Source organism: Haliotis cracherodii, unplaced genomic scaffold (assembly GCF_022045235.1).
Source record: "Haliotis cracherodii isolate W230 unplaced genomic scaffold, xgHalCrac1.p SCAF_8, whole genome shotgun sequence".
Taxonomy (NCBI): Eukaryota; Metazoa; Mollusca; class Gastropoda; order Lepetellida; family Haliotidae; genus Haliotis; species Haliotis cracherodii.
Genome location: NW_027266341.1, coordinates 875,855 through 898,861, shown reverse-complemented (window position 1 = coordinate 898,861; position 23,007 = coordinate 875,855). Strand labels below are relative to the sequence as shown.

The following is a 23,007-nucleotide window of genomic DNA, read 5'->3' as shown; positions in this document are numbered from 1 at the left end:
GTATTGGTTGTCGTTGTGTACGGGTCAGCCAGTGTATTGGTTGTCGTTGTGTACGTTCAGCCAGTCTATTGGTTGTCGTTGTGTACGGGTCAGCCAATGTATTGGTTGTCGTTGTGCACGGTCAGGCAGTGTATTGGTTGTCGTTGTATACGGGTCAGCCAGTGCATCGGTTGTCGTTGTATACGGGTCAGCCAGTGTATTGGTTGTCGTTGTGTACGGGTCAGCCAGTGCATCGGTTGTCGTTGTGTACGGGTCAGCCAGTGTATTGGTTGTCGTTGTGTACGGGTCAGCCAGTGCATCGGTTGTCGTTGTGTACGGGTCAGCCAGTGTATTGGTTGGCGTTGTGTACGGTCAGCCAGTGTATTGGTGGTCGCTGTATACGGTTAGCCAGTGTATTGGTTGTCATTGTGTACGGGTCAGCCAGTGTATTGGTTGTCGCTGTATACGGTTAGCCAGTGTATTGGTTGTCGTTGTGTACGGGTCAGCCAGTGCATTGGTTGTCGCTGTATACGGTTAGCCAGTGTATTGGTTGTCGTTGTGTACGGGTCAGCCAGTGCATTGGTTGTCGTGTACAGGTCAGCCAGTGTATTGGTTGTCGTTGTGTACGGGTAAGCCAGTGCATTGGTTGTCGTGTACGGGTCAGCCAGTGTATTGGTTGTCGTTGTGTACGGGTCAGCCAGTGCATCGGTTGTCGTTGTGTACGGGTCAGCCAGTGTATTGGTTGGCGTTGTGTACGGTCAGCCAGTGTATTGGTGGTCGCTGTATACGGTTAGCCAGTGTATTGGTTGTCATTGTGTACGGGTCAGCCAGTGTATTGGTTGTCGCTGTATACGGTTAGCCAGTGTATTGGTTGTCGTTGTGTACGGGTCAGCCAGTGCATTGGTTGTCGCTGTATACGGTTAGCCAGTGTATTGGTTGTCGTTGTGTACGGGTCAGCCAGTGCATTGGTTGTCGTGTACGGGTCAGCCAGTGTATTGGTTGTCGTTGTGTACGGGTCAGCCAGTGTATTGATTGTCGTTGTGTACGGTCAGCCAGTGCATTGGTTGTCGTTGTATACGGGTCAGCCAGTGTATTGGTTGGCGTTGTGTACGGTCAGCCAGTGTATTGGTGGTCGCTGTATACGGTTAGCCAGTGTATTGGTTGTCATTGTGTACGGGTCAGCCAGTGTATTGGTTGTCGCTGTATACGGTTAGCCAGTGTATTGGTTGTCGTTGTGTACGGGTCAGCCAGTGCATTGGTTGTCGCTGTATACGGTTAGCCAGTGTATTGGTTGTCGTTGTGTACGGGTCAGCCAGTGTATTGGTTGTCGTTGTGTACGGGTCAGCCAGTGTATTGGTTGTCGTTGTTTTCGGGTCAGCCAGTGCATTGGTTGTCGTTGTGTACGGGTCAGCCAGTGTATTGGTTGGCGTTGTTTACGGGCCAGCCAGCGTATTGGTTGTCGTGTACAGGTCAGCCAGTGTATTGGTTTTTGTGTACGGGTCAGCCAGTGTATTGGTTGTCGTTGTGCGTGGGTCAGCCAGTGTATTGGTTGTCGTTGTGTACGGGTCAGCCAGTGTATCTGTTGTCGTTATTTACGGGTCAGCCAGTGTATTGGTTGTCGTTGTTTACGGGTCAGCTAGTGTATTGGTTGTCGTTGTGTACGGGCGGGTCAGCGACTGTATTGGTTGTCGTTGTGTACAGGTCAGCGGCTGTATTGGTTGTCGTTGTGTACGGCCAGCCAGTGTACTTGGTTGTCGTTATAGCCTTCGTCTAATCAGAATAATATAGATTCTTGAACACTGGTCAGAAAAGGGGCTTGAAGAATGAGTTAACAGGAAGTAGAGGATATCCATAAACCGATACCAGTGTTAGTGGTGCAGCCAGGAGCAGGGACAACCACACATGGAACGTTGTTCAGCTCATCTGGAAATATATTGCGAGATGGCTGTACGTGATATTGTTGTGACACCATGTTGGTTTGGATTGTTTGTGGGACTTATCAACGATGGCGCATGATTCCTGTAGGACTCGAGTCGGGGATATGTTTTCAGTTGGAGGACGGGCGGACGGGCACGTACAGCGGTGCACAGCTATCTGCAATCTTCTTCAACATTTATGAACATCAGTGTTCAGTAATTACGTGGAATAGTTTCCGTGTATTATTATATTAACTGGACACAAGTGGGTAGCTTCGCAACAGGAAACAAACAGGAAGTACGTACTCTAAAATACCACTAAAACCGGATGTTCTGCTTTGTTCAGCGCGTTGTTTGAGCCACATGACGGGTGTCCTGTTCTGGATGCGGTAAACCATTGTGATTAATTTGGTTTTACAATCCGCTATAGATAGTAGTTAAGGTCACCTTGAAGGAACGTCTTTACAACTCCCTCCCTGAGTCTACTTCCCAATACGTTTAGACTTGTTTTACTGAAGCGTGGATGGTTTTGTACACAAACATGGCTTCCAATCAGTTGACTCCATCACAACTGAGACAGTTCACTCCAGCGTTGTATTAATACTCAGTGTCTAAGGTGACATCTGAAACATGGAGTATTTTAAGAATAATATTACATGACACACACATTACTTGGAGTGTTTCCGCATCGTAAATATCGTATACCAGGACTATACAATAAGTATTATGATCGCAAAAGGGTCACATGGAACGGTTGTTCTTCCTTATATAGGACATTTACTATACGGCAGCACACTCGACTAATAATAAATTTCTATGTACCTCAAAAAACGCCAACAGATGAGAACCTTTGTCGATTTGATTCACAAGATATTAGCGCTGTATAATTAAAGGGGGTCTGAGCTCGGACAACTGACAGTGCTGTATAATTAAAGGGGATCTGAGCTCGGAAAACTGACAGTGCTGTATAATTAAAGGGGGTCTGAGCTCGGACAACTGACAGTGCTGTATAATTAAAGGGGGTCTGAGCTCGGACAACTGACTGACAACAACTGAGAAGACTTTGCAATCGGTGTCGCTGATTTCTTGTCAATCGTGGCATGTGGTAGCAATTCAATAACGAATGAATGTTATCCGATCTGGGTGGATTTTTATAGGCCAAGAAAGGTGGGAACGCATGTGCATTTCAATTTGCACGGAACTAACGTGTATCGGGTTACCATGGCCGTTGCTGTGATGCGTTTGGGCCATCGCTTTTATTGTCATCTGCTTTGTTTTTTCATCATCAAATTTTATTTTTCCGGACAAGGTAATGTTAAATTTTAGAAACTTTGACAACAATTACGCAGATATTTAAATGGCAAGTTTTCATGCAATGTTTCTTTTGCGGTTCAATATATTCTGGAAGATCCTTTGGCGTGTTTGTATCGTTGTTGTTTTGAGTATAATTTCCTTTTCAGAATATCTCCCCAAGATGTCTCTTCGTTGTGTCGGTTGAACCGGCGTGTATATTCTGAGATTAAGAAATAGCAAGTTTGCGTCTGGATATGATGGCCGAGCGGGACATCGCTTTATCGACTTCAACCACGGCACGCGATAAAGCGAGACGAGAAAGCGATGTATCCAACATAATGCCGTCTTTTCTGGTATTCAGTGATCCATTCTTATAGTTCTCACAGTACACTAACATATAGTCTGTGAAATCTTTTATTACATAATTTAATACATTTCTCTCCTAAAAAATTGAAACAATTTTCCTTATATTGATTTCACGTGGATAGAGCTGTCTTAACTTGCATTTACATTAATCTAGATTGGGTTTGTTTTCATAAGATTATTTTTATTAATATAAACTGTATTTTCATATACTTATCCTATCTCACACTATGCATTTCTTATTCTTCTTTCAATCCTATGTGGAAACGTGCTCGGGTGTTATTTTACTTCGTTTGAGTAGTATATATTTAGATTTTAACCTGATTTATTTAGACTCTTTCCTTTGACCCACCACGCGCCCACGGCGTGATTGTCCTACAAAACCCCAACCTAGGGCCATTCAGTTAACGTTCGTTAGTTTTCGCAGCAATCCACGTGTACAGTTATGTTTCAGCGCATAGCGAGAACATTTCAACATTTCTTCCATAGGTAGAATTTAATGATAATAGTGGGTGAGTGAGGTTTTACGCCGCTTTTAGCAATATTCCATCACGGCGGGGAACACGAGACACGGGCTTCACACATTGTACCCATGTCGGGAATCGAAAACGGGTCTTTGGCGTGACGAGCGAACGCTTTAACCATTAGGCCACCCGACCGCTCCTCATGATAATGTGTGGTTTAACAAGTCGTTGCTATTGTTTTATGTATATATTACGTGTTATCACTTTCTTGTTTCATGCTATCGCTTTCTCGTGGCCGTAATTGAAGGCGATAAAGAGCGCGATGTCCCCTCTCGGCCAGATATTATCGACAACCATCCACGCCGTCAGGGTACAGCGACACTGTCAAGCGAGTCCCGAGCCATATGGTCTGACCTAGTTCTCAGGTGACTTGTGTGAAGGGAAACATATGTCATCGGTTGTTCAATATATATTCTATATACATTCTTTAGGGGCGAGAGTGTTGATCTATGGGACTTATGGCTTTGTTTGTTGTTTAACGTCGCACTCAGCAATATTCCAGCTATATGACGGCGGTCTGTAAATAATCGAGTCTGGTCCAGACAATCCAGTGATTGACATCATGAGCATCAATCTACGCAAATGGGATACGATGACATGCATCAACCAAGTCAGCTGTCCTGACCACCATATCCCGTGAGTTGCCTCTTACGACAAGAATGGGTTATTAAAGACCTATCCTAACCCAGACCTTTACGTGTAGACTATGAATATTTGAATGGGAAATAAATGAATTATCTATTTGTTCAACGTGTGTCTAAATATCTTTTGGCTTAACGTATGGTTATATGTGTAGAGTCTATGAAATATATCAAGTATGTTATAAAATACGCCTTGAATTCCAGCATTTGTGTGACACAACAGGCCTCATTTATGAGGGAGACATTTGACCCTGCAGCCACTTCGTGCAAGAAAACATTTTACGTTCGTTTCGGTGACTAGATATTGAAGAAATTACAGCGGGACAGTGAGGGAATAGTAAGGGACAGTGAGGGAATAGTATGGGACAGTGAGGGAACGCTATGGGACAGTGAGGGAACACTATGGGACAGTGAGGGAATAGTAATGGGACAGTGATGGAACGCCATGGGTCAGGGAGGGAATAGTATGGGACAGTGAGGGAACACTATGGGACAGTGAGGGAACACTATGGGACAGTGAGGGAAAAGTAATGGGACAGTGAGGGAATAGTATGGGACAGTGAGGGAACGCCATGGGTCAGGGAGGGAATAGTATGGGACAGTGAGGGAATAGTTTGGGACAGTGAGGGAATAGTATGGGACAGTGAGGGAACGCTATGGTACAGTGAGGGAATATCGGAAAGTGAGGGAATAGTAGGGGACAGTGACGGAATGCCATGGGGCAGTGAGGGAATAGTATGGGACAGTGATGGGACAGTGAGGGAATAGTATGGGACAGTGAGGGAATATGGGACAGTGAGGAAATAGCATGGGACAGTGATGGAACGCCATGGGACAGTGAGGGAATAGTATGGGACAGTGAGGGAATAGTATGGGACAGTGAGGGAATAGTATGGGACAGTGAGGGAATAGTATGGGAGTGATGGAACGCCATGGGACAGTGAGGGAATAGTATGGGTCAGTGAGGGAATAGTATGGGTCAGTGATGGAACGCCATGGGACAGGGAGGGAATAGTATGTGACAGTGAGGGAACGCTATGGTACAGTGAGGGAATAGTATGGGACAGTTAGGGAATAGTATGGGACAGTGAAGGAATAGAATGGGACAGTGAGGGAACGCTATGGGACAGTGAGGGGATATGGGCCAGGGAGGGAATAATATGGGACAGTGAGGGAATATGGGACAGTGAGGGAACACTATGGGACAGTGAGGGAACGCTATGGTACAGTGAGGGAATAGTATGGGACAGTGAGGGAATATCGGACAGTGAGGGAACACTATGGGATAGTTAGGGGACGCTACGGGACAATTAGGGAATAGTATGGGACAGTGATGGAACGTTATGGGACAGTGAGGGAACACTGTGGGACAGTGAGGGAACACTATGGGACAGTGAGGGAATAGTATGGGACAGTGAGGGAACGCTATGGGACAGTGAGGGAATAGTATGTGACAGTGAGGGAATAGTATGTGACAGTGAGGGAACACTATGGGACAGTGAGGGAACACTATGGGACAGTGAGGGAATAGTATGGGACAGTGAGGGAACGCTATGGGACAGTGAGGGAATAGTATGTGACAGTGAGGGAACGCCATGGGACAGTGAGGGAGCATTATGGGACAGTGAGGGAACATTATGGGACATTGAGGGAACGCTATGGTACAGTGAGGGAATAGTATGGGACAGTGAGGGAACATTATGGGAGAGTGAGGGAACGCTATGGTAGTGAGGGAATAGTATGGGACAGTGAGGGAACGTCATTCGACAGTGAGGGAATATTATCAAACAGAGAGGGAACGTCATGGGACAGTGAGGGAACATTATCGGACAGTGGGGGAATATGGGACAGTGGGGGAACACTGTGGGACAGTGAGGGAACGTTATGGGACAGTGAGGGAACGTTATGGGACAGTGATAGAACGCTATGGTACAGTGAGGGAACGCTATGGGACAGTGAGGGGACGCTATGGGACAGTGATGGAATAGTATGGGACAGTGAGGGGAACGCTATGGGACAGTGATGGAACGCTATGGTACAGTGAGGGAATAGTATGGGACAGTGAGGGGAACGCTATGGTACAGTGAGGGAATAGTATGGGACAGTGAGGGAACGCCATGGGACAGTGAGGGAACATTATGGGACAGTGAGGGAACACTATGGGACAGTGAGGGAATGCTATGGGACAGTGAGGGAACATTATGGGACAGTGAGGAAACGCTATGGTACATTGAGGGAATAGTATGTGACAGTGAGGGAACGCCATGGGACAGTGAGGGAATATTATGGGACAGTGAGGGAACATTATGGGACAGTGAGGGAACATTATGGGACAGTGATGGAACGCTATGGGACAGTGATGGAACGCTATGGGACAGTGAGGGAACATTATGGGACAGTGATGGAACACTATGGTACAGTGAGGGAATAGTATGGGACAGTGAGGGGAACGCTATGGTACAGTGAGGGAATAGTATGGGACAGTGAGGGGAACGCTATGGTACAGTGAGGGAACATTATGGGACAGTGATGGAACACTATGGTACAGTTAGGGAATAGTATGGGACAGTGAGGGGAACGCTATGGTACAGTGAGGGAATAGTATGGGACAGTGAGGGAACATTATGGGACAGTGAGGGAACGCTAAGGTACAGTGAGGGAATAGTATGGGAGAGTGAGGGAACGCTATGGTAGAGTGAGGGAATAGTATGAGACAGTGAGGGAACGTCATGGGAAAGTGAGGGAATATTATGGGACAGTGAGGGAACGTCATGGGACAGTGAGGGAATATTATCGGAAAGTGGGGGAATATGGGATAGTGGGGGATTATTATGGGACAGTGAGGGAATAGTATGGGACAGTGAGGGAATGCTATGGGACAGTGAGGGAATATGGGACAGGGAAGGAATAGTATGGGACAGTGAGGGAATAGTATGGGACAGTGAGGGAATATGGGACAGTGAGGGAATAGTATTGGACAGTGAGGGAATAGTATGGGACAGTGATGGAACGCCATGGGACAGTGAGGGAATAGTATGGGACAGTGAGGGAATATCGGACAGTGAGGGAATAGTAGGGGACAGTGATGGAATGCCATGGGGCAGTGAGGGAATATGGGACAGTGATGGAATGCCATGGGGCAGTGAGGGAATATGGGACAGTGAAGGAATACTATGGGACAGTGAGTGAACGCTATGGTACAGTAAGGGAACACTATGGGACAGTGAGGGAACGCTATGGGACAGTGAGGGAATGCTATGGGACAGTGATGGAACGCAATGGGACAGTGAGAGATTAGTATGGGACAGTGAGGGAACGCCATGGGACAGTGAAGGAACGCTATGGGACAGTGAGGGAATGCTATGGGACAGTGAGGGAACGCTATGGTACAGTGAGGGAATAGTATGGGACAGTGAGGGAACATTATGGGACAGTGATGGAACGCCATGGGACGGTGAGGGAACGCTATGGGACAGTGAGGGAACATTTTGGGACAGTGAGGGAATTGTATGGGACAGTGAGGGAATAGTATTGGACAGTGAGGGAATTGTATGGGACAGTGAGAGAATATAATGGGACAGTGAGTGAACGCTATGGGACAGTGAGGAAACGCCATGGGACAGAGAGGGTATAGTATGGAACAGTTAGGGAACGCTATGGTACAGTGAGAGTAAGTGTGTGAGTTGGGTTTAACGCCTCTTTTAACAGTGTTCCTGTTATATCGCGGCGTGTCAGCTTAATGTGGGAGGAAAGCCCGAAGTGATGCAGGTCTCAGATGTTTACCACTTCGGTGAAACCCACGAGCACGGATATGGTGCTGACAAACCTAGAAATATAATCGGGGCGAACCGGGATTCGAACCAATGCCCAAGGGACGCAACTCTGCACAGTGAATCGCGGCGCCTCAGACGTGCCCCCTGGTACAGTGAGAGAATATTATGGGACAGTGAGGGAATGCTATGGGACAGTGAGGGAATAGTATGGGACGGTGAGGGAATGCTATGGGACAGTGATGGAATAGTATGGGACAGTGAGGGAATGCTACGGGACAGTGATGGAATAGTATGGGACAGTGAGGGAATAGTATGGGACAGTGAGGGAACGCCATGGGACAGTGAGGGAATGCTAAGGTAATGCTTTGGGACATTGAGGGAACGCCATGGGACAGTTAGGGAGGGAGCGATTGAGTTGTTGACAGCTTTTGACAGTATTCCAGTTATATCACGGCATGTCAGCTTGTGGGAGGAAAGCCCAAAATGATGCCGGTGTCAGACATTTACCACTTTGGTGAAACCCAGAAGCATGGGTGTGGTGCTGACAAACCTAGAAACATAAATGAGGGAATGCTATGGAATAGTGAGGGAACATTGTGGGACAGTGAGGGAACATTGTGGGACAGTGAGGGAACGCTATTGGACACTGGGAGAACCAGGAAGTATAATGAGAGTTGCTATGAGACAGTGAGCAAATGAATTGGGACAGTGAGGAAACACTGTGGCAGTGAGGGAACACTATGGGACAGCGAGGGAAACAGGAAGTATAATGAGGGAACACTATGGGACAGTGAGGGAACCAGGATGTATAGTGAGGTAACGTTATGGGACAGTGAGGGAATGCCATGGGACAGTGAGGTAACGATATGGGTCAGTGAGGAAATGCTATGGGATAGTGAGGAAACACTATAGGACAGTGAGGGAATATTTTTGGACAGAGAGGGAACATTATGGGACTGTGAGGTACGCTATTGGACAGTGAGGTTATTGCGAGGAATCAGGGTATGTATGTATGCCAGGGTACATCGAGGGAACTTCATATCATTCAGTTATGTAAGCTACAGTCTCATGGAACTAGGTTTTATGAATAAATGTCCTTGTTTAGGTTATATTGTACACACTGTATTACGGGAGATTGGGAGGAGATGTGAAGGTGTAGGAGATGACGATGATGATGGCCACTGTTATAATGCAGCAGACATCACAAAGATTGTGTGAATTTTATGTCTTTTATTGTCTCTGTGACTGTCTCATATAACATACAGTTTTCAAACATACACTACACTCTCACCCCCACTGCAACCAATAATACCTCAACAGGGTTCCACATCATGCCAGGCAACGAGAAGAAGGATCAAAATCAGGATGGTGAGTCAGTAAACAGGGCAAATAATACAAGACAAGATACGGGCAACAGGAGTGAAAAGTTATTGTATATAATAGATGTTTATCACCTATGTCCAGCAAATCTTCTTTGTGAAGTGATTTAGTTAGGCTCAATGATGGGTCCAGCTGCACAGAGCAACCTCAGTTACAGTTGATCTTAGGCGCTAACAATCAACTTTACAACCGCCATACCCAAGTCTTATTCCACTTGTACAAACCGATCTAAGTGTGATTGTAAGATGACTTGAATCTAAGATTGAGATCTTAGCTCATATACAGGAGCTGATCTTAACCTGCAACGCTTTCGGCAAGTGGATGGCTATTGTAGCCTAAGATGGTGATCTTGTTGTAGCGCCAAGACTGCATTGTGCATGTGTCTTGTTGGCCAGCTGGTATAAAACCCTGGCGAAGGATGCATGCAGCGCCCCCTGGAGCTGAGTATTGTTCTGGTTGTACACCACTTCCACCTCATGCATCAGACCACTCGTACACACAATAAAACACATGTATACACACAATCAGATCATTTCCCCCCTAAAACACACACTGTTGTAAAACTAATTGAAACCAATCTAACATTATCTCTGTATACAACCCTGTAGACCGTATAGTACAAACAGCATGTACACTTGTCTCTTCACAAGTACTAACGGAAGGCGATTCCACATACACTTTCTTTCATACACCATATCTGATTATATAACATGATAATAAAAAAAATGTCAAAACTTTGATTTAACATTTTTTAGTTATAAAAAATGATACTTATCATATCAATGTGACATATTCTGTGAGTGCAACATCAATGTAGAGCCCTCACTGACAACAAGCAGAACATCAAAGTGATTAAAACAGTACAGAATCAACCAAAGGTAAAATGACACAGCTGAGCTGGTAAAAATTCTGATAAAAAACAATATTATGCAATTGATAAATTCAGTGATATTGAATTGAAATCAAAACATTGATTAAGTAAAATTAGAGATACATAGATATGCAATACAAGCGCCAGCACTGCCTTAAGCATTAAACCTGAGCACTACACAGCTGAGCTAGCACTCAACACAACTGCAGCCAAACAACATGCTTGTTAAACCATTGCTCAGCTTTCAAAAATATAAAAATGTATATACATCAACTACATAGAAAACATAACATTCAGTGTGTCGACTGTGAAACACAGGAACAGAAATCACAGACTGAATTGAAGTCATCCTTGATGTTGCCTACAAACATAGAGAACGCACAATCCTGAAGCTGAACTATCACAAATCTTGTGTCAGCCTTCTCCTTGTTATTATGTACCAGTAAAAAAGTAGCTGTTTATGTCTGGCTGTGTTGTCGGTTAAATCACATTAATAGTTTTCCTTTATACAAAGGTGTCCACTGTTGTCAGCGTCAATCATTGAAGCCTATGTAGCAGAGGGTTGTCTGTTGACAGGAGATTCAACGAAGTCATTTTGAATCAACACCAGTCACTGTGGAGTTCCCCCAAACTCCCCTCAGTCAACACAACACCTGCATCTCCAACCATGTCACACCTGTCTCTGTACAACCATGTCACACCTGTCTCTGTACAACCATGTCACACCTGTCTCTGTACAACCATGTCACACCAGTCTCTGTACAACCATGTCACATCACTAGTGGCTGTCCATAGCATTCAAGTACTTGCTATCAATCAATTTGGGGATGATTTTGTGTCTGAAAAGAGAAACATATAGAATATAATAAGTCTTTGAAAGGCATTTAGAAGTGATACACATGAGGAAGAGAATTCATGGATGTCAATCATAAATTAAGAAGTTAACATTATAAATTCTCTTCCTTTGAATATAATACACTTGGAAAAAAGTTTTGTGAGGCATGTTTGCTGGGTATAAGGACATATTGATGTAGGGAGTATAGCTAAGTATTACCTGGTGGGTATAAGGATATATTGAGGTAGGGAGTATAGCTGGGTATATCCTGATTGGTTTAAGGACATATTGAGGTAGGGAGTATAGCTGGGTATTACCTGGTGGGTATAAGGACATATTGATGTAGGGAGTATAGCTAAGTATTACCTGGTGGGTATAAGGATATATTGAGGTAGGGAGTATAGCTGGGTGTTACCTTATGGGTATAAGGACATATTGAGGTAGCGAGTATAACCTCATATTACCTGATGGGTATAAGGACATATTGAGGTAGGGAGTATAGCTGGGTGTTACCTTATGGGTATAAGGACATATTGAGGTAGCAAGTATAACCTCATATCACCTGATGGGTATAAGGACATATTGAGGTAGGGAGTATAACCGTGTATTAGCTGATGGGTATAAGGACATATTGAGGTAGTGAGTATAACCTCATATTACCTGATAGGTATAAGGAAGAAGATAAGGACCGGGAAGAACATTTTCAGGTAGGGCCAGGTGGAGAAGCCGAAACCACACAGGACAGCCAGCTGGAACAACTGAGTCAGGGTGAAGATGTGCATCTTGCGTTGTGGCACCCGCCGGATGTAGTGGTACGGGGGGTAGGCAGCCTGTGAAGAACATGGCAGTCAGACGTGCATCATACTGTGTTGTCAGTTCAATATAGGAAGGAATGAGAAGGATGTACTTGTTCTCAACTAGTTTCTTTCTGTCACTATATTTAGGAGGAGGTAACTTATTTCTGTGTTGTGCCAAAACCATGTCCAAATCTTAAAATATTTAATAAATGATAAGAAATCAGAGAAGCTGCAGCCTGAGAAGAAGGAAATAATTCACTAATTTGACAGTCTGAGTCAAGGACTATCTGCCAAACAGAGTCATGTAAAGTTCTATCTGACATTCCTTCAATCTACATCTGGGACACTACTAGTCTGTTTAAATTTGGACTAACCTGTTCAGTAAAGAAGAGCAGGATTCTCTCGAACATCTGGTTGCCATAGAGCGCGGTGACGGCCACGTACAGGAAGAGGCCGTAGAGGACAGGGGTCGGGATGTACGCCAACACTGGCATGAACAGCAGGCTCAGGCCGATCAGGATGTGGGAGAAGATTGCTGTCAGTCGAGTTTCTCGTACCCTCACAATACTGAAACATCACATCACAGCAAGATTTAACCTCAATAGAAGAATACCCTTACAACACTGAAACATCACATCACACCAAGGTTTAACCTCAATAGAAGGATACCCTGACACACTGAAACATCACATCACAGCAAGGTTTAACCTCAATAGAAGGATACCCTGACACACTGAAACATCACATCACAGCAAGGTTTAACCTCAATAGAAGGATACCCTGACAACACTGAAACATCACATCACAGCAAGGTTTAACCTCAATAGAAAGATACCCTGACAACACTGAAACATCACATCACACCAAGGTTTAACCTCAATAGAAGGATACCCTGACACACTGAAACATCACATCACAGCAAGGTTTAACCTCAATAGAAGGATACCCTGACACACTGAAACATCACATCACAGCAAGGTTTAACCTCAATAGAAGGATACCCTGACAACACTGAAACATCACATCACAGCAAGGTTTAACCTCAATAGAAAGATACCCTGACAACACTGAAACATCACATCACAGCAAGGTTTAACCTCAATAGAAGAATACCCTTACAACACTGAAACATCACATCACACCAAGGTTTAACCTCAATAGAAGGATACCCTGACACACTGAAACATCACATCACAGCAAGGTTTAACCTCAATAGAAGGATACCCTGACAACACTGAAACATCACATCACAGCAAGGTTTAATCTCAATAGAAGGATACCCTGACACACTGAAACATCACATCACAGCAAGGTTTAATCTCAATAGAAGGATACCCTGACACACTGAAACATCACATCACAGCAAGGTTTAACCTCAATAGAAGGATACCCTGACACACTGAAACATCACATCACAGCAAGGTTTAACCTCAATAGAAGGATACCCTGACACACTGAAACATCACATCACACCAAGGTTTAACCTCAATAGAAGGATACCCTGACACACTGAAACATCACATCACACCAAGGTTTAACCTCAATAGAAGGATACCCTGACACACTAAAACATCACATCACACCAAGGTTTAACCTCAATAGAAGGATACCCTGACACACTGAAACATACAGTGATGGAGACATGAGAGACTTACATCCGTGAGATGTGCCCCTGTTCCACCCTCTCCTCCACATCGGCCAGGGCCAGCACGTGCAGGGGGCTGTGGGGCAGGGCAGCGTGCACCCACGGGAAACACACCAGCGACAGGGCCGCATTCACAGCAGCAATCACCAGCAGGTCCCAGTGATAGGCCGTCCCTTTCTTCATCCTGTGAACAGTAGGTGAAGCTATATAGTATGACTGCCATACAAGATACACACAGAATTATATAGTTATTCTTCTCCAACTTCACTGCTAACATGTTCAGGAGGGGGTGGTATGTTAACTGACATGTTCTTTGATGGAGGAGGGGTTGGTATGTTTACTGACATGTTCTGTGATGGAGGGGGTGGTATGTTAACTCACATGTTCTGTGATGGAGGGGGTGGTATGTTTACTGACATGTGTGATGGAGGAGGGGGTGGTATGTTTACTGACATGTTCTTTGCTGGAGAAGGGGTTGGTATGTTTACTGACATGTTCTGTGATGGAGGGGGTGGTATGTTTAATGATATGTTCTGTGATGGAGGGGGTGATATGTTTACTGACGTGTGATGGAGGAGGGGTGGTATGTTAACCGACATGTTCTGTGATGGAGGAGGGGGTGGTATGTTTACTGACATGTTCTTTGATGGAGGGGGTGGTATGTTTACTGACATGTTCTGTGATGGAGGAGGGGTTGGTATGTTTACTGACATGTTCTGTGATGGAGGGGGTGGTATGTTAACTCACATGTTCTGTGATGGAGGGGGTGGTATGTTTACTGACATGTGTGATGGAGGAGGGGGTGGTATGTTTACTGATATGTTCTGTGATGGAGGAGGGGTTGGTATGTTTACTGACATGTTCTGTGATGGAGGGGGTGGTATGTTAACTCACATGTTCTGTGATGGAGGGGGTGGTATGTTTACTGACATGTGTGATGGAGGAAGGGGTGGTATGTTTACTGACATGTTCTTTGATGGAGGAGGGGTTGGTATGTTTACTGACATGTTCTATGATGGAGGGGGTGGTATGTTTACTGATGTGTGGTGGAGGAGGGGGTGGTATGTTAACTGACATGTTCTGTGATGGAGGAGGGGGTGGTATGTTTACTGATATGTTCTGTGATGGAGGGGGTGGTATGTTTACTGATATGTTCTGTGATGGAGGGGATGGTATGTTTACTGACATGTTCTTTGATGGAAAAAGGGGGTGGTATGTTTACTGACATGTTCTGCGATGGAGGGGGTGGTATGTTTACTGGCATGTGTGATGGAGGAGGGGGTGGTATGTTTACTGACATATTCTGTGATGGAGGAGGGGTGGTATGTTTACTGACATATTCTGTGATGGAGGAGGGGTGGTATGTTTACTGACATGTTCTTTGATGGAGGCGAGGGTGGTATGTTTACTGACATATTCTGTGATGGAGGAGGGGTGGTATGTTTACTGACATGTTCTGTGATGGAGGGGGTGGTATGTTTACTGACATGTTCTTTGATGGAGGCGAGGGTGGTATGTTTACTGACATATTCTGTGATGGAGGAGGGGTGGTATGTTTACTGACATGTTCTGTGATGGAGGGGGTGGTATGTTTACTGACATGTGTGGTGGAGGAGGGGGTGGTATGTTAACTGACATGTTCTTTGATGGAGGAGGGGGTGGTATGTTTACTGACATGTTCTGTGATGGAGGAGGGGTGGTATGTTTACTGATATGATCTGTGATGGAGGGGGTGGTATGTTTACTGATATGATCTGTGATGGAGGGGGTGGTATGTTTACTCACATGTTCTGTGATGGAGGAGAGGGTGGTATGTTTACTGATATGATCTGTGATGGAGGGGGTGGTATGTTTACTGATATGATCTGTGATGGAGGGGGTGGTATGTTTACTCACATGTTCTGTGATAGAGTGGGTGGAATGTTTATTGATATGTTCTGAGATGGAGGAGAGGGTATGTTTACTGATATGATCTGTGATGGAGGGGGTGGTATGTTTACTGATATGATCTGTGATGGAGGGGGTGGTATGTTTACTGACATGTTCTGTGATGGAGGGGGTGGTATGTTTACTGACATGTTCTGTGATAGAGGGGGTGGAATGTTTATTGATATGTTCTGAGATTGAGGAGAGGGTATGTTTACTGATATGATCTGTGATGGAGGGGGTGGAATGTTTACTGACATGTTCTGTGATGGAGGGGGTGGTATGTTTACTGGCATGTGTGATGGAGGAGAGGGTGGTATGTTTACTGACATATTCTGTGATGGAGGGGGTGGTATGTTTACTCACATGTTCTGTGATGGAGGGGGTGGTATGTTTACTCACATGTTCTGTGATGGAGGGGGTGGTATGTTTACTCACATGTTCTGTCACGGAGGAAGGGGTGGTATGTTTACTGACATATTCTGTGATGGAGGGGGTGGTATGTTTACTGACATGTTCTGTGATGGAGGGGGTGGTATGTTTACTCACATGTTCTGTGATGGAGGGGGTGGTATGTTTACTCACATGTTCTGTCACGGAGGAAGGGGTGGTATGTTTACTGACATGTTCTGTGATGGAGGAGGGGGTATGTTTACTGACATGTTCTGTGATAGAGGGGGTGGAATGTTTATTGATATGTTCTGAGATGGAGGAGAGGGTATGTTTACTGATATGATCTGTGATGGAGGGGGTGGAATGTTTACTGACATGTTCTGTGATGGAGGGGGTGGTATGTTTACTGATATGATCTGTGATGGAGGGGGTGGAATGTTTACTGACATGTTCTGTGATGGAGGGGGTGGAATGTTTACTGATATGATCTGTGATGGAGGGGGTGGAATGTTTACTGACATGTTCTGTGATGGAGGGGGTGGTATGTTTACTGGCATGTGTGATGGAGGAGAGGGTATGTTTACTGACATGTTCTGTGATGGAGGGGGTGGTATGTTTACTGACATGTTCTGTGATGGAGGGGGTGGTATGTTTACTGGCATGTGTGATGGAGGAGGGGGTGGTATGTTTACTGATATGTTCTGTGATGGAGGGGGTGGAATGTTTACTGACATATTCTGTGATGGAGGAGGGGGTATGTTTACTGACATGTTCTGTGATGGAGGGGGTGGTATGTTTACTGGCATGTGTGATGGAGGAGGGGGTGGTATGTTTACTGATATGTTCTGTGATGGAGGGGGTGGAATGTTTACTGACATGTTCTGTGATGGAGGGGGTGGTATGTTTACTGGCATGTGTGATGGAGGAGAGGGTATGTTTACTGACATATTCTGTGATGGAGGAGGGGGTATGTTTACTGACATGTTCTGTGATAGAGGGGGTGGAATGTTTATTGATATGTTCTGAGATGGAGGAGAGGGTATGTTTACTGATATGATATGTGATGGAGGGGGTGGAATGTTTACTGACATATTCTGTGATGGAGGGGGTGGTATGTTTACTGACATATTCTGTGATGGAGGGGGTGGTATGTTTACTGACATGTTCTGTGATGGAGGGGGTGGTATGTTTACTCACATGTTCTGTCACGGAGGAAGGGGTGGTATGTTTACTGACATGTTCTGTGATGGAGGAGGGGGTATGTTTACTGACATGTTCTGTGATGGAAAAGGGGGTGGTATGTTTACTGATATGATCTGTGATGGATGGAGTGGTATGTTTACTCACATGTTCTGTGATGGAGGAGAGGGTGGTATGTTTACTGATATGATCTGTGATGGATGGAGTGGTATGTTTACTCACATGTTCTGTGATGGAGGGGTGGTATGTTTACTCACTTATTCTGTGGTGCGTTGACAAGGGCAGCAGAAATGTTTTGGTCCATGAAGAAGAGGAGGGATAGACAAAACCCGAGGCCCATGGCACCAAAGATGGCACCAACTGTTAGCTCATTCATTTCTACCAGCTTGAAAATTCCTGGCTCACTCTCAGAGTTAAAACTGAAGCCCACTGAAATCAAATAATAGTTATTAGTGTGTATAACTCTAAAAATACTACCTCTATTACATCATTGCCAATATTCTGAATAAATGAATAGTGCTTTAGCTTCCCTACCTTTTTACAAACTACAGTACTGGAACAGAGAGACAGTTGAAACAGACTATAGCCCATGCCCCAATATCCAGGAGTTATGCACCTTTGCCCGTACTCCCTCATATTATTCACCGTTTGACAGCAGGCGCAGTATACACAGTGGTACCAGAACAGTCAGATCAAGGTGGTGGATGCAGTCCGGATAGGTCTAAAGGTGTAGCCTCAGGTAAGTATAAAAACATTGCATTTATTCAGAAATGCCCATGTTTGACCATACCTGACACTACATAGTGATGTGTTCAACTACTGAGGAAAAACAGTGAAAGAGTCAGGCAAGAATCCCTCCAGGCGGCAGCAAAGCCATCCATGGCAGTCTAGGGGATAAGATGTAGGTCAAGCCCTCTTGGAACAGGTTGGTGGTCTGAAGGTTTAGAGAACATCATAAGACAATGTGCAAAGGCACGCATCTGGCTCGAGAGAGGGGAAAAACGGTACCAATACTTTACCAGGTACCGACGGAACAGTATCCAGCAACCCAGAATGGTTATTGAGGAACTGGTGTGGTCCTACCTTGTCAGCAGGTCCCAGCGGGGCTAGTACTACAGTAGGGCTGAAAGCAACCTTGTTCCTTGTAACAGGGCACAGTCAATGCCATTGGGGGTTGGTCAGCTGCTGGGCCAGGATAAGTGGACCAAAGCTTTGAGTTTCCAACATATGATTTCCTCTGTTGAGACAGATGGGACGGGAGACTGCTTAAGAAGAGCCGAGTGATGAGCAATGGTTATGGAGCCAAAGCAATACTGTCATTGCTGCCACTCCAAAGCAGAGAGAAGGCAGCTTCATATGGGTGCTTGTCTTAACAGTCTTGCATGGCCGCGGTGGTGGATGCCACTGCCAACAGAGGATACAGAGAGTGGTGGTTGAGCATTAATCCTAGGAATTGCTGAACTTGGTTTAGAGGATCTGACAAGCAGACGAACGTCCTCATCTACAGGAGGCAAGAGTTTAACGAGTAGTGTTCCTTCCTGACCGAGGTATCTGAACAGAATTGAGTGAGTTGTGTTTAACGCCGCTTTTAACAGTATTCCAGTTATATCATGGCATGTCAGCCTAATGTGGGAGGAAAGCCTAAGTGATGCAGGTCTTAGACGTTTACCACTTTGGTGAAACCTACAAGCACAGATCTAATGCTGACTAACCTAGAAACATAATTTGGCCGAACCCAGATTCGAACCCACAATCATAGTTTTCTGGTGTGCTCTGCACAGCAAACGGCAACGCCTGAGACGACTCGGCCACCCGTGACCCAACTGAATAGAAGGTTGAAGTTGGAGGGCAGTAAAGGCAGCATCCAGAGATTGAACAGATGATATACAGATGATGAATAGATATATACAGATACATAGATGAATGGGGTGCAACTGAGGAACCAGTTCGCTAGAGTTGAAGGAGGCAATGGGCTGACCAGGTGAAGGGACCTGGCGTTGGTGATCAGAAGTATGAGGCGATGGTACAGCCTGGTCAATGTACAGCGAGAGTTGAAGGAGGCAATGGGCTGACCAGGTGAAGGGACCTGGCGTTGGTGATCAGAAGTACGAGGCGATGGTACAGCCTGGTCAATGTACTGTGAGAGTTGAAGGAGGCAATGGGCTGACCAGGTGAAGGGACCTGGCGTTGGTGATCAGAAGTATGAGGCGATGGTACAGCCTGGTCAATGTACGGCGAGAGTTGAAGGAGGCAATGGGCTGACCAGGGGAAGGGACCTGGCGTCAGTGATCAGAAGTACGAGGCGATGGTACAGCCTGGTCAATGTACGGCGAGAGTTGAAGGAGGCAATGGACTGACCAGGGGAAGGGGCCTGGTGTCGGTGATCAGAAGTACGAGGTGATGGTACAGCCTGGTCAATGTACGGCGAGAGTTGAAGGAGGCAATGGGCTGACCAGGGGAAGGGGCCTGGCGTCGGTGATCAGAAGTACGAGGTGATGGTACAGCCTGGTCAATGTACGGCGAGAGTTGAAGGAGGCAATGGACTGACCAGGGGAAGGGGCCTGGCGTCGGTGATCAGAAGTACGAGGTGATGGTACAGCCTGGTCAATGTACGGCGAGAGTTGAAGGAGGCAATGGACTGACCAGGGGAAGGGACCTGGCGTTGGTGATCAGAAGTATGAGGCGATGGTACAGCCTGGTCAATGTACGGCGAGAGTTGAAGGAGGCAATGGGCTGACCAGGGGAAGGGACCTGGCGTCAGTGATCAGAAGTACGAGGCGATGGTACAGCCTGGTCAATGTACGGCGAGAGTTGAAGGAGGCAATGGACTGACCAGGGGAAGGGGCCTGGCGTCGGTGATCAGAAGTACGAGGTGATGGTACAGCCTGGTCAATGTACGGCGAGAGTTGAAGGAGGCAATGGGCTGACCAGGGGAAGGGGCCTGGCGTCGGTGATCAGAAGTACGAGGTGATGGTACAGCCTGGTCAATGTACGGCGAGAGTTGAAGGAGGCAATGGACTGACCAGGGGAAGGGGCCTGGCGTCGGTGATCAGAAGTACGAGGTGATGGTACAGCCTGGTCAATGTACGGCGAGAGTTGAAGGAGGCAATGGACTGACCAGGGGAAGGGGCCTGGCGTTGGTGATCAGAAGTACGAGGTGATGGTACAGCCTGGTCAATGTACGGCGAGAGTTGAAGGAGGCAATGGACTGACCAGGTGAAGGGGCCTGGCGTTGGTGATCAGAAGTACGAGGCAATGGTACAGCCTGGTCAATGAACGGCGACGGATGGCAATGTCCCAGCAACTGCTGGTGACTCCAGCGACATCTGGCAACAGCACTTGCCAAAGGCATCAGGGAGGTCATCAGGCGTTCCAGAAGGCAATTAGAACCTACAGACCAGGGGGAAAATTGTCCGACAAAGCGTAGGAACGGCGATCTGGCGACGGTTGGGTGTTGGCGACATCAGTGCTAACAGGCAGCAAACTAGGTCGTCAGGGTGATGTTGAAGCAGTTGTTCCCCAAAAGCACGGATGGAAGCAGGATTTAAAACATGGCAACTAAAAGGGTGGCAACTAGGCCCGAAGAGATATATATATATATATATATCTACACACAAAAAAGAGGTAAATGTTCACACGGTGTACATGTAATATATAATAAAATAATAAAGTCCGCGTTAGGCCATCATCTTCTTTATATCAGTTTAAACTGATATAAAGAAGATGATGAACTAACGTGGACTTTATTATTTTATTATAGATAGATAGATAGATAGATAGATAGATAGATAGATAGATAGATAGATAGATAGATAGCAGGGAAAGGATATATAGAGGTAGCTCCATCTGAAAGTCACCAACTGATGACAAGGTAAGGTAAGTAAAAACTGTTCCATTAACATGTCTGTGGAGGAAAGTGGAGAACTCCTGGATATCGGGGCACAGGCTATATTCAACTGTCTCTCTGTGCCAGTACTGTCTCTCTGTGTCAGTACTGTCTCTCTGTTCGAGTACTGTCTGTTTGTGAAAGGTTGTGAAGTTAAGCACTGTGAAGAGTCAGCTAAGGTCAACATACATCATTCAATATCTCAAACAAATGTAGGAGTGTATAGGTTTCAGATTATTTCATTGAAGGTTCTTCCTTCAATACTGAACAATTTCTCTGCTATACCAGCCTCCCCTGTTATTGGACAATAAGACAATCCTTCACATGTAACAGCCTTTACTTGTTAAACACAGTTGTCCAACAATGCTCTATGTATTACTCTACTAATTCCCGTACCTTTCCATTGGCTTATACTTGAGACACTAACATCACACTGTGTTTTACAGGAACTGATGTAACAAGAAGCAAATCCATCCCAGCCAGTGAGTTGGGTTGAACGCCACTTTGATTCAGTTTCAGCTGTTTCAGTAAAAGCCACAAGCACGGGCATTGTGTTGACAAACACAATCATAACCAGTGCAAACCAGGATTCGAACCCACATCAATAGGTTTCTGGCACATCTAGGGATGCAGCACTGTCCAGAAAGGTGCACTACCTTCATGTGTTCCTCCTCAATACGAAGCACTGTCTTATGTATCCTCTTGTACTGTGATTTTCAGCCCCTAAGAAGTATTTCTGATTACTTGTCTTATGACAATCGCAATACACTTAAATTATGTCTTTCCTTTGAAAATATTTAAAAAGATTTTGAGGTATATTTTCGTGGCAAGTGGCGAACACTTGGATGTCTTCGGTGGGCTTTGAAGCGTCTACCTTGATTACGTTTATAAGCATGTTGTTACGTATAGTTTAGGGGCTCGGAAAAGGGTAAGGCTCGAAACCATGTGACGTGGAGATACTGTGCTGCTACTTACTGTTGACGTCCCGGAAGACATAGGCGCCGAAGAAGGCCATGATGATGACAGCGACGGGAAGGGAGTAGTCAGCCAGAATCTCCCGCTTCCCCAACGTCAGGTACGGACTGGTAGAAAAACACACAGGTAACTCAGGGTCACACAACTAATAATGTGAAAGCTTCAAATACTACACTCAGCAATTTTCCAACTTAATGATAGCGGCCTGTAAAGAATCAGGTCTGGAATCGAAGATACAGTGATTGATATTGCGACCAACGATATACTGCGGGGTTAGGATGATAAGAAGGTCACCGAGTCTGACCACCCGATCAGTGTGGTTGTGTCTCATGACCAGCCGAGGTATACGGGGGACCTATTCTTACCCGGAATCTCCACAGTGGTAGTCATTGGAGGAACGTAGTGCATACAAATATAAAAGATATATAGATGATTCACAGATGATACACAGATGATATACAGATGATATATAGATGATATATAGATGATACACAGATGATATATAGATGACACACAGATGATACACAGATGATATATAGATGATACACAGATGATACACAGATGATATATAGATGATACACAGATGATATATAGATGATATACAAATGAT

At 45.5% G+C, this 23,007-nt stretch overlaps 1 protein-coding gene across 3 annotated transcripts in view; it reads right to left on the bottom strand.

The window, feature by feature from the left end:
- Nucleotides 1–9,744: 9,744 nt before the first annotated feature.
- Nucleotides 9,745–23,007, bottom strand: part of LOC139449617 (solute carrier family 4 member 11-like) — a 51,322-nt gene continuing 38,059 nt past the window's right edge. For all 3 annotated transcript variants that reach the window (XM_071231091.1, XM_071231090.1, XM_071231092.1), the window contains 6 exons: nt 22,398–22,504; nt 17,794–17,965; nt 14,028–14,201; nt 12,747–12,939; nt 12,236–12,405; nt 9,745–11,579 (listed from right to left, as the gene is read on the bottom strand). In XM_071231091.1, the coding sequence (XP_071087192.1) occupies nt 11,519–11,579; nt 12,236–12,405; nt 12,747–12,939; nt 14,028–14,201; nt 17,794–17,965; nt 22,398–22,504 (877 nt within the window). In that variant the 3' untranslated portion in view covers nt 9,745–11,518. The remainder of the gene's footprint in view (nt 11,580–12,235; nt 12,406–12,746; nt 12,940–14,027; nt 14,202–17,793; nt 17,966–22,397; nt 22,505–23,007) is intronic.